This window comes from Leptinotarsa decemlineata, unplaced genomic scaffold (genome assembly GCF_025532065.1).
Source record: "Leptinotarsa decemlineata unplaced genomic scaffold, Ldec_3_MD MMD2_tig00004307_RagTag_RagTag, whole genome shotgun sequence".
NCBI lineage: Eukaryota > Metazoa > Arthropoda > Insecta > Coleoptera > Chrysomelidae > Leptinotarsa > Leptinotarsa decemlineata.
In genome coordinates, this window is record NW_027412606.1 from 12,675,533 (window position 1) to 12,690,169 (window position 14,637).

The following is a 14,637-nucleotide window of genomic DNA, read 5'->3' on the forward strand; positions in this document are numbered from 1 at the left end:
TTTTGTAAATAAATTAAATAACTTGAATTTACCTCTTGAAAATTGTCTTGTGATCTCCTTTGACGTCAGCAATATGTTCACTTCAGTCCTCAAATCAGAAACAATACCTCTAGTAGGTGATTTACTCAGATTAAAGCTCTCACAATATTTCTTCGTCTTCAACGAAAAATTCTGCAGACAACCTGAAGGTTTAGCAATGGGTAGTTGCGTATCCCCATTTTAGCAGATTTTTTTCATGAATCACTTAGAAGTTAACCATATAATGAATGACAATAACAGTAAAATCTTACATTGGTTCAGGTATGTAGATGATTGCCTTGTTTTCATAAAAGGCAACTCTGTCACGGCGAACACTCTTTTAAACAAAATCAACTCAATTCACTCCAATATCAATTTTACACTTGAGCTTGAATCAGACAACAAATTAAATTTCTTAGACTTGACCATAAGTAAATCAGATAGATTATAGATTGGAATATAGTATCTACAAGAAGCCCACACAAACTGACCATGTCATACCTTATTTTTCTATTCACGCTCACCAACATAAAATGGCAGCCTTCTATTGCTACATTCATAGACTGCCTAATGTTCCACTCACACATAGAAATTATAATATTGTGCTAAATATCGTCAAACAGATTGCTTACAACAATGGCTATAACCCTAATATCATCAAACGTATTCCAAAAACACTTTATTGTGAGATTTTCACTAAATTGTTTTACAAAAACGCAACACGTGTTTCGCCATACAATGGCTTCATCTGGCGGCCGATTCCATCATATACCTAATATCATCACAAATTTAATTCATAAGGTAAAGAACAAAAGAGAACAAAATCTCACTTATCCCAGTATTGAAGAACCTTACAAATATATTTCATTACCTTATTTAAATGAAAACATTTCCCAAAAAGTATCTAGTCTAATTATCAATAAATTAAAAGGAGCTAAAATTTCCTTCAAATGTTCAAATGATTTGTGTAAACATTCAGTTAACTCAAAAGATAAAATCAATAAGTTGTCAAAAAGTGGAATCTACAAACTTAATTGCAATGCTTGTGAGGTCTCATACATTAGAAGGACTTGTAGAGCTTTGAAAGTTCGAATAAATGAACACCTGAATAAACCAGACAAATCGTCTTTTGGTCAACATATCAAATTTAATAGACACAATTTCAGCCCCAATCGTAATTCACAAATTCTAAAAGAAATCAATTCAAAAAATTCTAATAGGTTGGATTTTCTAGAAGATTTACAAATAGACAAATAATTACACAACCCCCTCTGCCTTAATACGCAAGTACAATTAATTAGATCATATATTCCTTTACATAGACGATTAAATTATTCTTTTCAAAAATCAACATTTCTCAAAATCTCAATTGAATGTTTCTTTGCTCACTTTGGAAAACGTTACGTACTGTGGTCACTGAATATATTATTTGTCAAACCAAATATGTTCTGTAATAGTTGAAGACTTTATGTCAATGTCAAATTTTCAATTCCTTTTTCTCCTCGTACTCTGCACATTGGAGATGGTTTTCTTTAAAAATTTTTTTTTAATATTCAAACAAAATTATTCACATTTTGTGCAAATGTTTGCTTATTGTGATGTTCATGTTCATGTCCACTCAAAAGTGGTTTTTACTAAAATTGCTGTACCTTAAGACAGCAGGATCTTCTTGTATATACTTGACGAATAAGTAATTCTACAATATCAAAAGAATTTAGAGTTCTATCTAAAATTAAAATAAATATCATTGAATATTACTTACTTACAGGTATCGTACTGATAATGGCGTAACAGCCGAAAGCGCTTTGCAATTCACAAATTATTTTTTTTACACGAAATACGATTCCTTTCCTGATTTATCAGTCACGTGTATGCAGTTTTAACAAATCTCACTCACTCTCAATGATAAAGTCGAGTGCGCTCGTTAAAAATAGTGTTAATACAAGCAAATATTTCAAGGCATTCTTAAAGCGGAAAATTGAAAGTAATAGGGCGAAAATCCAAAACAAAAAAATATTTGATGATATAAGTTGCTACTATTTTCGGAATATATGGAGCCTGATGTCGTGAAGAACTGTGTCATTTATTAATAGAATACATTAAATTAATGGATAAATCATTGATTGTTCAAATTCCAAATACAAAAACGAAAATAGTTCGTTCTTTTTGCATTGTTGGAAAAAACATTGACAACTTCTATAAATAGTTTGCAATACACCCTTCTGTTATCAATCATCAAGGTTTTTTTTCTGAAAAATTCAAATAATGCAGTCTGAAAAAAGGTTTGTTGGGTAACAGTATAATTTTTTTCGAATTTAATTAAATTCTTCTTCAGGACTCGAAAAGTAGTTATTTCGTATTAATAATATTACTATTTTAAAAACTATTAGACATACTCGATACATATTTTTAAAAAATAAAAAACATTGCAATAACAATTTCCGAGACAACACCAACACAAAACGACATGAAATAAACGTTTGTAAAAGAATTTGATTCGAAACATTGGCAAAAAATTGTCTTTTAAGAAAAAATTGCCCCTGTTACCCAATTAACATTTTTTCAAAAAAAAATATTTTATCACTTAACTAGTTAACTGACTATAAATGCAGTGCCAAACCAGTTGGTATAAACACATTTGGGAAAATGCCCTCTACTATTGCTGACTTTCTGAACCTTCCGAAATCATAGGAATATACAGGTCACTGTTTCAGAAGGTCTTTTTTGCTTTCAGAATCAGGAACAAATATAACGAATATTAAGAAGCACGGAGGATGGAAGCCTACAACAGTAGCTGATATCTATTTCTTATAAAAAGGCTATCGCTGAAAGAATGATTCCAACAGCTAGTTCCAGCGTTACAGCATCGTCCTTTTCGCTTCAAGAATTAAATGTTAATGCCCATGAAATTGTCAACTCAGATAATTCAAATATATTACAAGGCTCTTCAACATCGCAAGGTATTAATATCAGCAGTTGTTCTAATTGTACTTTTCATGTTAATGTTCATAATAATAATGTATTTAATGTGTACCTATAATACATTTGTAACAGAATAAAATTGTATCAATATCTATTGTTCATAATAAAACTTACTTGAAAATTGAATAATTATGTTTTGTTTATTGTTATTTTTTGTTTGGTTAGAAACACTTTTAACACTAGTGTTGAAAATAATTTTAACACGCCTTTGTAAGTGAACATCATATTTTAATTTAATACTCTTGATAACCATTGAAAATATCAGTTTTAATGATAGTTGTACAAATGAATATATACAAAACTTTCTATTAGATAAAAGTTTTTCACTGGAAAACAGTTTGGTTTTTTGCATCTTGATAGGAGCAATAATTATTACTCATTCACCACTTCAAGCAATTTCGTATCTTCAATGAAAATAAAGTAACTGATGGAATGTACTTTACTTGGATCAAACTTCAGATGATATTCTTCCCATTGGCAATCCTCATAGAGTAGCTTCCCGCTTTTTTATTATCAGTGGATTGAAAAACCGATAAGCGGTTTTTCATATCGGTTGTTGTATGATTCAAACGGGTATCTTCTTTGTCTGTAGGTATTCAAGCATGACGTTTCGCCCATGACTGCGGTAGATATTACTGAAGGAGATAAGGCAACGGACGAAGTGTTCTAGTCCTCACGACAGAAACGCCGTGCCTAAAAATTTGCAGATCACGACCAATGAACCCTGAAAATTATACTCTTTGAAAATAAACTTTGTTCACATTCAAAAATACCAAAAATGTATTACAGGTGTTCTTTGGACAATGTATCTACTCTCACTCACTTGAAAAAAATTCAAATTATATCTCAGTATACTGTAACATAGTTGTTGAAAGTAGAATGTCATTTTTCATTTATCTTACCTTTGGAAGAAAAGACAAAGAAAATTGATATCGGCAGTGAGCAACTATTGAGCCTCTCAAAAAGGTGATTGTTTTGCATCATTCAGTTATACACACATTTTAACTTCCCATAAAAATATTTGGCTATACCAAATCTGCATTATCCAAATCTGAACCATTTTCATACCTGTCATGAAGGTTACTGCTATTCTACCTACCAGCGGCTGGGAGCTTTCGCACAGTGTTGCCGTTTAGTGGATAATTATCCGAATTGGGGATAATTTTATTGCGGTCATTTTGGCGAATAATCACTTCTGATGAATAGGTATTTGGCGGATAGTTTGCAAAACTGAATTGATTCATGATGAAATTCATAGTAGCAATTCAATCGAGAAAAATGTAATTCAAGAACGGCTAGGATGATCATTTTTCTAAAAAAAAAACCAATTGTTTTCTCGCCAACGTTTCGACTTCAATTGAGTTATTTTTCAGGACTCTAAAAGGAGTTTTAACAAAAATAATAATATTTTCTAGACACAAAGTCATGAAATAAACGGTTGTGTAGTGTTTGCTTATGTGTAGTGTTGTTATGTGTGAAAATAATATATTTTCAAGACGAATAAACTCTTTTTCAAGCCCTGAAGTAGAATTTGTTATATTCGAAACATTGGCAAGAAAACAATTGTTTTTTCAAAAAAAAATCAAACCTGTAAGCCAGCTAACCTTCCTTGAAAAAATAATATTGAATCACTGAACCAGTTAATTGAAAAAATTTATTTTCTATAACCAGGGTAAGTTCGTTAAATGTGTGCTTGCAAGAATTTGAATAACATGGGCATTCGATCAAATTGAAATCGAAGAGAGGGGAAAAATCATCTTTTTGTTTAAAAAATATACCGCTTGACCACTTATGGAAAACAGTTCAAGTGCTTGCAGTATTTTCGTGAGATCATCAAAATTATTGATAACAAAAATGACTGATGATGTACTGTTTGGAACTTTTGATGTAGTAATGAATATTACTGGAGTTTTTTCCCCAACACCAAATCGTTATTTTTACACCTCGACACGTGTTTCGATCACCAAGTGATCATCTTCAAGAGGAAGATAAAACTAGAAACTACTCAAAACTAAAGCTATTTATGTTATTCAGGTACATCATACAGGTAAATAATCAGTAATACCATCCATACAAGTGTACCACCCTAAATTAATTTCACAATTGGCCATTCTATTATTTTACAATATGTCCTTATGTATGTTTAAATGTTACAGCTCTATATAGAACAATTTTCAGCTATATAAAATTAGTTTCACAATATTGCCTATCTAAATATATTTATTTTTATGTGTCTTTTTGTAGTAACCAGTAAACCCAACAATATTATTTCAACAAGCTATATGGTATACTATTTGGTATTGGTCTGTTATCGTTATTCATAATATTATTATGTTTACTTATTTCTACACTCTCATAGGCATCTAGTTGCCTGTTGTTGTTAACTTGTCTAACTAATCTTGCAACAAAACCATTCCATAGACTTCAGTTCCATTACTCAAGTAATATTCAAAAATGACTGAAATCAAACTTTTTTCAGGCACTTCAAAAAAAAATTTAATGGAACGCACATTATTCACGAAATCAAAAAATGTTTAATTTGGTTGAAAAAATCTGGATGAGTCAAAAACAGGAAGTTGTCTCAGTCGCGGATAGTTTCAGCTTGACACTAGAGATTTGGCAACACTGTTTCGAATCGAATCGAAAGCTCAGTGTAAGGCGTAGATCGGCGATTCTCGATTGTCATTTCATAAGAAGTGCTCGTGGGAGGCTACGTGTGTTCTGTTTTGAATCAACAGGTTGTGCGGAACTTGTACTTACTGTTTAAATTGAACTGTCAATTTCGAAGGTACTAAATAGTGTTTGTGTACTAAAACTTCGAAGGTGAAAGTGAAATGATTTTAATTTGTTGAACTGTTCTAAATTTTTACGATGGATTTCCACAACTTCTTTATTCAATTTATCCTTATTCTTCTATCTGTGAAAACAGGAAGGATGCAGGTTACCGATGAAAGAGGTAAGAAAGACAAGCTTTGTGGATTTAAAAAATACAATATTGTCCATCTAAAATTTCTTTATCATTCATTCCAACGAAATCGAGGGTGCTTTTTCAAAATAAGTTTTTTTTCAATCCACAAGTTTCATAACTCATTAAAGTAGGCTGGGATGAACAAAGTTGAAGTAACCGGCATTACTTCTACTGAGAATCTTGCTTCAAATAATGTTATTTATCATCAACCATTTATAGTGTAGTAAATTATTTTCTTTGCGCAAATAGCGGCACGTTACTAATAATGAGTTTGCTTGTTTACATTTGATTTTTCGAATCATCAGCATGAATACGAGTACATGGTGCATGGAAAAGCTTACCTTTGAATATACTAACTAACAAGTCATCAGAATAACGATATTGGGGACGTTTAAATGATAATGTAAGGAGGTCATGACTACCTTACTGTTGAAAATTCGAATATCAGAATAATTAAACTGGCAACTACTTTCGACCAAGACGTATTTAATTTTTAGGTAAGAACTTGTTCGGTAGGTATTTGAAAATGATAACCATTGCCATTTTCATACTGAAACGTTAACCCAAGGAAAACTGAAAATTGATCTGAAATCTAGTGGTCAGTTTCTTGAATTTTATATCAGGGAAAATGTTATCGTTATATATTCAAAAGAAACTCATTTCTACACGTTTGAATATGAAATTTCACAGGTTTTGGTTCCGTCAGTGGCATTCGTCTTCATGAACCGTGAAGAACACGATGGAGTTTATTTCAGTTTGTGGTTGTTAGTGTCGGTTAACCGCAAGCACAAGAATGTTGTAAAAACTTGAAATTTCGATTGATGTGTATAGTATTACGGTTACTTCATTATTACCGAATAAAAAGTTATTATTATTAGATTGTCAAGGAGAAAAGAATATGTTTATCATCTAAAAAAAGCATCAGAAAAGATCTGTCGTAAAGTTCAAGTAAACGAAATAGTGCAACCTACCCTTTAATAATATAGTTAGGGAGACAACTAATTTTGTTATTCAATAATAATTTCTGATCATATAAGCTGGTGAGAGCTTCTGATAATTCCTCTTCCATATTCTCTGTTTCACTATCACTGTCGTCGTTTGAATCAATAATGAATATGTTTCCATCATTAATATGGTATCCAATCTCCACATAGTCTTTTTCAACTAAAATTACTTTTTAATCCTTTTCTGCCAGTTTTTCTCTTTATCCAATTCTGAAGAGTTTTGTCACAGCAGCTCATGTTATGGCCGAAAGTATACGATTTCTTCATTATGATTTCAGTTGTAGGAATCTCATTGCTTTTGTGACAGCCGTATATTGGTTTTTCAATGATTTTGTTAGATAAACACCTAAAGGTTTTGATAATCCTGTATCACATGGCGTCGTGCGTTCATAAGGTTTATTTTTGACTATTTTACGTACAGTTGAGAAAGGAAGTTTGGACAAATCTGTAATAGTTTGTTTCGTCGAAACCAAACTTGAGATGTAGATTCTTATATACATTGAAACATACTCTCTGTGTTTCAATATTCAAATGGATCCGATTCTTATTCACTGGTATCTCTTTTTCGCATTGTTCACCATCGCTATTGGAATCACTGGAAAAAGTCTGCGTTGTTATCACACTCGTTATTACTATTAGTACTTGTCCAAGGATGCCACATTTTTAACACACAACAAAAATTTTAAGTAATTATAACTGCACCAATATCAAATTTCAACCCTCAAATCGCGATCAGTTCCTGAACTGAACACGAAGGCGATAACCATCGCCGCATTCCCGATTTCTATTCGTCACCGTAACATGACATCAAATTTGATTTTATGAATCTTCGGCCGATCATAAAACTCGATTAGTGAAAATTATCCAATACGAACCGATTATGACTGATATGATGAATTATAAAACTTTGTTAGTAAAAATTATCCGATAAGAATCACCCATTCTATAGTCCACGTGGACTAGTTCGCTGCTGGTTCATTTCTATGTATTTGTTTTTTGACCTTTGAGAATGCCGCCAACTTTAAGAGTGCACAATATCGTTTACTTCGACCATACCTACTCACTTTATTGAAATCAGATGTTACAGACACTTTTGAAACACTAGACAAGAGTGATTAATACTTCAAGTATTCGAAAGGAATGTAAGGTTCAACCAAAACGTGTTACCGGCACTAAGTTTTTGAAAGATATTGTGTAAATATGGTAAATATTTATGTTTCAATCTCCGAAAATTTCAAACCAATAGCTTCTTGGACTTCAACAGTAACTGCATCCGAGAAATGATATTCTTAATTTCAGTTTATTAAGAGATGTATGTATCTAGGCCTGGGCTAAAAAGTCCCGGGCCTAAGAAAGAAAATGAGTTTTTTTGTTCAAAATTGGCTTTATTCATTAACGTAATCTTCATCAAGAGCGACACAATCATTCCAGCGCCGCTCTAACATTTCAATACCACCTCTGTAGAACGATTTATCTTTTGCCTGAAAATATGCAACACGCAGCTCTTCATTCGAATGAAATTACTCACCGGTGAGCATTTTTTTGAGGTCTGCGAACAGCCAGTAGTCGCTGGAAGTCAAATCTGGCAAATACGGTGGATGAGGGAGCAATTCGAAGTTTTATTCATGTAGTTTTGCCATTGTTTTGATTGACTTGTGATACAGTGTGTTGTCTTAATGAAAGAAATTGTTTTTCTATGCCATATACGGTCATTTATTTGCAATTTTGGCCTTCAAACGCTACAATAACGCTATATAATATTCATTGTTGATGGTATTCCCCTTCTCAAGATAGTTGATGCATATTACACCACGCACATACCAAAATACTGAGGCCATAACCTTTCCATCCGGTTGTTGTGCTTTCGGGCGCTTTGGACGCGGTTCACCGGTTGCCTTCCACTCAGATGACGATCGTTTTGATTCCGGAGTGACGAATCCATGTTTCATCTATTGTCGGTTTGTTATGTTTAAACATGGTCAATCACTGCTCAGAATCATCAAGACATTCTTGTTCTTGGTCAACAGTGAGCTCGCGCGGCACCCACTTTGAACAGGGCATTCTCATAGTCAAATGCTAATGCAACATAAAGCCAACACGTTCTTTTGATATCTTCTCAATGTCAGCTAACTCACGATATTTCACTTTTCGATCATTCAAAACGATTTTGTGGATTTTTTGTTCTCTGGTATTACTGTCCCATTTGGACGTTCACTGCGTTTTGTATCACCGGTGTCTCTACGACCACGTTTGAAGTCAACAAACCAACGTTTAATTGTTTGTTTGAAGGTGATTGACAATGTTTCATAATAAATAGTTTGAAATCCCCGAAAGAACTAATAAAAGAAGAATCAAAAACAATAGTTGAAAATAACAAATATTATAAGCAAAAAAACCCTGAAGTGAAATAATAGAGAAATAAAATACAAGTAAAAAATATAACAATTGAACAAAAAATAAATAATTTAAGAGATTCCAAGCTAAGTCACTCCACGACGTTTCGATTGTTAGTATCCACAATCGTCTTCGGGTGATGACTGGACTAATTCCTCCGAGAGATGACTATTTATGGGTCATTTTTAATTCTGCTTTTATCAGTTCCTTCGAGGATTTCAAACCATTTTATATAATATCAGACAATGGAAGTCCGAACTAATTAAATTCAATGTTTGTTATGATGGAGCGGAGTCCTTTTAACACTTTTCAAGCCATTGCTTCGCTTGAACGATATTTTTTCCCACCAAGAAGCACTGTAAAATTAAAACACGAAATGGTTTTATATCCATTTTTTGAAAATAACGAAAGTAGTGTCACTCTGAGCCCAATAACTCACAAAATTACGAGTACTAACTAAAAAAGAGGTGAATGCAATAAGACTAGCGCCATCTATATGTAAGGCCCGAGACTTTTCAGCCCAGGGAGTGCATGCATATATGTCGTGCCAGGATATGCTCTAGATTTATTTCATCAGTTCGGACTTCCATTGTCTAATATAAATTGATTTGAAAACCCTGAAAAAAATTATAAAAATTAATAAGATTAACCGAAAATAACAATTTTATTAAACAAAAAACTGAAATTACAAAGAAATAACATACAAGCAACAACCAAACAAATATAAAAATAAAAAAAATTTAATATTAATGAAAGCTGAAAAATAAAAAAAATTAAAAAATATTATTAACAAAAAATGAAAAATAAAAATTATAAGATTTCAAAACAAGTTATATCACGACGTTTCGATTGTTAGTATCCACAATCGTCTTCGGGTGACAACTGGACTCATTCCTCCGAGATCTGACTATTTATAGGTCATTCGAGTGCTTTCACCTATCCCCTCTTCACTCTTTCCGCTTCATTGGTTTTAGCGGGAGATGACCGTTTGGGTGGGAAGTGGTCGTTTTTCGCTTGATTAGAGGTTTCCATATGTTACGTACCTCTACGCTGGCTTGACTAAATGCGTTGTTGGAAAACAATACGCGGCTTCATTAAATTTTCTCCTAAACCAGTGTTCCTCTTTGCTGTTTTCTCCTTGCTGTGTGTGTTTCTTGTACTCAGCAATGCGAACTTTCAATGGCCTCTTAGTTTCAACGATGTATGATTCTCCACACTTGCAGGGTATCCGGTAAATGCAATTCTTGGAATCGCAGTCTGCGTTTGGTGGCCTGGTTTTCGTGAGGCTGCTACGGAGAGTGTTCCCAGATCTGAAGCGAAAGATCATCGCTAACACCGCACCACAGGGAGCCCCCCCCCCACTTGTATGGACTACCCAAAATCCACAAAAAGGATGTTCCGCTCAGACCGATCATTAGCTCCAGAGATTCAGCCACACAGAACTTGTCAAGATTTTTACTACCAATAATTAAACCACTGCAAGGTAAAACATCATCTTTTGTGAAAAATTCAAGGCATTTCGTTGACCTACTAGGGGAAATCGAAGTCAAAGAGCAGGATCAAATGATCAGTTTCGACGTGGAAAGCCTCTACACCAACGTTCCTGTCGAAGAAGCACTTTAAATCATACATATAAGAAGCTATCCGAAGATGGGGACCTGAAAGATAGAACAAACTTACCGATACAAGTAATCATGGAACTACTAGAATGCTGTGTATGAAACTGCTACTTTCAACTGAAGGAAGAATTCTTTACGCAAAATGAGGAACTGCCAATGGGATCGCCACTTTCACCTGTTATAGTCAATATATATATGGAGTGGTTTGAAACTCTGGCCATTGAAGAAACCCACAAGAAGCCCCGAGTCTGATTGAGATACGTAGACGACACCTACAAAATATGGAACCATAGGAATGCAGAACTAGGCATTTTCCTAGTTCACATCAACAACGTGAGTCCTTCCATCACTTTCACAATGGAGAAAGAAGTCCACAACGAATTGCCGAAGAGGTGAAGAGGACCGACACTGAATGGGAAACATCTGTATATCGAAAACCCACTCACATATGACAGTATCTGAACCAGAAATCCAACCACCATCAATCGACCAATAGAGGAATCATCAGGAGTCTACTAGACCATGCTTTTGAGCTCTGTAATACAAAGGAAGGTCTCGAAAAGGAACTAGGCATCATCAAAAATTACCTACAACGGAATGGTTACTCCAGAGTGATGGTAGAAAAGGCCTTAGCTAGAAGACAGCAAGAACTCCACAAGGAAGAGAAGCCGCCACAACCAGTACTTGTACTTCCCTACATCAGAGGATTATCGGAAAGGATAAGAATGATTGGATCCAAGTATAACATCAGGACCTGCTTCAGATCAGGGAACACTATCCGTAGCAGCCTCACGAAAACCAGGCCACCAGCGCGGACTGCGATTCCATGAATTGCATTTACCAGATACCCTCCGAGTGCGGAGAATCATACATCGGTGAAACTAAGAGGCCATTAAAAGTTCGCATTTCTGATCACAAGAAACACACACAGCGAGGAGAAACCAGCAAATCCGGAATAGCAGAGCATGTTTGGACTCATCAACATAACATCAAGTAGGCTCAAGCTGAAATCATCCACAAAGAGGAACACTGGTTCAAGAGAAAATTCAAAGAGGCTGCGTATATGTTGTCCAATAACGCATTTAGTCAAGCCAGCGTAGAGATCCGTAATGAAGTGGAAAAAATGAAGAGGGGTTAGGTGAAAGCACTCGAATGACCTATAAATAGTCAGATCTCGGAGGAATAAGTTCAGTTATCACCCGAAGACGATTGTGGATATTAACAATCGAAACGTCGTGACATAATTTGTTTTGAAATCTTATAATTTTTATTTTTCATTTTTTGTTAATAATATTTTTTATTATTGTTTTATTTTTCAGCTTTCATTAATATTTCAATTTTTTTATTTTTTTATTTGTTTGGTTGTTGCTTGAATGTTATTTCTTTGTAATTTCAGTTTTTTGTTTAATAAAATTGTTACTTCCGGTTAATCTTATTAACTTTTATAATTTTTTTTCCGGGTTTTCAAATCAATTTTATATTATATTAGACAATGGAAGTCCGAACTGATGAAATACACCACGAAACAAACACCTTCAAACGTGCTCTAGATTGTTTTTTTTTATTCAGGTCATCTGAAGTTTCATTTGCAGTTACTTGTTAGAGAATAATCGCAAAGCAATAGTTACCCAATATCTAAGCAAGAAAGATATGAGGAATTCTACATTCACTAGACTGTACAAAAGTTCATATGGGAAATTTTGCCAGGTGAACACATACTTTTTTACCTGAGTCTACGAAACTGAATACTCTCCTTCAAGAAGTAAACGTTGTGTAATTCAATATCTTTCAAAAGGTTTTTTTTCTCGATACGTTGTTAGACCTTCATTTCATTATTTGTTTGGAAGAGATCAGTCGAGAGAGCGATTGGTTATTTTGATGGCAACATTATAAATTTAGTTGAGAAGAGTAACTTTCTCTATTTTTTCAAAAAATCTTTAAGCTGATTGTATATACGGGGCATAACAAGAGTAAGGGATGAATTCCATAAAATCGATGACATGAATGTAAAACAGTAAATTATTTTTCACTTATGTTACATAAAATGTATTGCATGTCGTCTGTTATTTTATCAGTATTTCAATTTTCAGTTTTCCTACAGTTCGGCTAGCATTTACTTGAATATATCGTTGTCCAAGATAGTTTCATCTTATTGTATACATTTTAAAAAAAATTATCCAGCGATTTATCGGGGTACTTTGCCATTTGATAAACTTACCGCTGGAGTGGACAACTTGCCGAGTGTTGTTGTTGAATATTGTATTTTTGCGTTGATAGACCCTTTTCATATTTCTTTCGTTTAATTGTGACTTCTGATAGCTCTCCAGATATATGGAAAAGAACAAAAATATGTCCCGTATTCAAATCTGGCGATCGATCATTCGTATCCAACTACAGGTCAGTGGCTATATTATGCAATTTTGGAAAACTCGTTGAAAACATTATTTATGATCAGATATAAAACGATATAAGAATGATAAAAACACCAAATCAGCATGGATTCATGTCCAAAAAATCTACCGTAACAAACTTGGCGAGTATAACTGAATATATTTCTCGTAATCCCGATTCAACAGAACAAGTTGATGTAATCTATACTGATATAAAAAAATCCTTTGATCTCTGATTGACCACCTTCTACTTTTGAAAAAACTTCAAAGAATCGAATTCTCTACTTCTTTAATAGGATTGCTTAATAGGATTGTCGAATATGGGGGGTACAGTCGAACCAGGGTGCCCCAAGGGTTTAATCTGGGGCCACTATCATTCTCAATTTTCATAAATGGCATTTCGCCCTCATTTACTTTTCGCAGATGACTTGAAGATTTGTTCAGTAATTAAGTCCATAGACGACTGCTATCATTTACAGGACTCGCTCAATGAAGTTCAGATCTGGTGTAGTGAGAAGAGATTTCAACTGAATGTAGATAAATGCAAAGTACTGTCTTTCGACAGAAAACTTCATCCAGTAATTTTCGAATTTTCCATAAATAATACGGCTCTCGAAAACGGTGACACGTTTAAAGATTTAGGGGTCGTTTTTGATCGAAGGCTTACATTTGATACTCATATAACTCACATTGTATCGTCGGCGTTGAAGCTGTTGGGATATTTCTCCAGAACCTGGACGGGTTCCAACTCGGTGACAGAGTTGTGGTCACCTCGTTCAGTGTTAAAAACTATACCGAGTTAATTAGCTGCTCAGGCAGCTGCCCTAAAGAGAAATGCTCCAATTCCTGCTCTCATGGCCACGGATCATGCAGAGAAGGGGATCCGAACTCCTGACGACTTTACAGGCTATATCCAGAACCATCCTGTAATGTATACGCTCCAAACTCAAAAGCCCACGGCCTCTCTGTTATTATTATTATTATTATTATTTTAATTTGGAAAATTGATGGGATTTCCAACCTTAAGGTTATATTGGCGGGTGAATTGATAATCACAGGTAACCAAGTAACATTTCAATATGATAATTGACATGTCTGAGAATTTTCCTGGAATAAGTTCGTCAGCAATTTTATAGAATTTCTCCATTGAGTAGTTTTTAGAAGCACTCTATCAGACAATAAGGAACAGAAGTCTGTGACACTATGTAATTTCTTATTCACTTTCAAATCGTTTTTGTTATAATCGAAATATGTTTTAACTA

At 34.0% G+C, this 14,637-nt stretch overlaps 1 protein-coding gene across 1 annotated transcript in view; it reads left to right on the forward strand.

The window, feature by feature from the left end:
• The first annotated feature begins 5,684 nt into the window (after positions 1-5,684).
• The window catches only part of Egfr (Epidermal growth factor receptor), a 221,836-nt gene continuing 212,883 nt past the window's right edge, over positions 5,685-14,637 (forward strand). Inside the window, exon 1 of the mRNA XM_074179006.1 lies at positions 5,685-5,956. Coding sequence (XP_074035107.1) covers positions 5,872-5,956 — 85 coding nt within the window. The 5' untranslated portion in view covers positions 5,685-5,871. The remainder of the gene's footprint in view (positions 5,957-14,637) is intronic.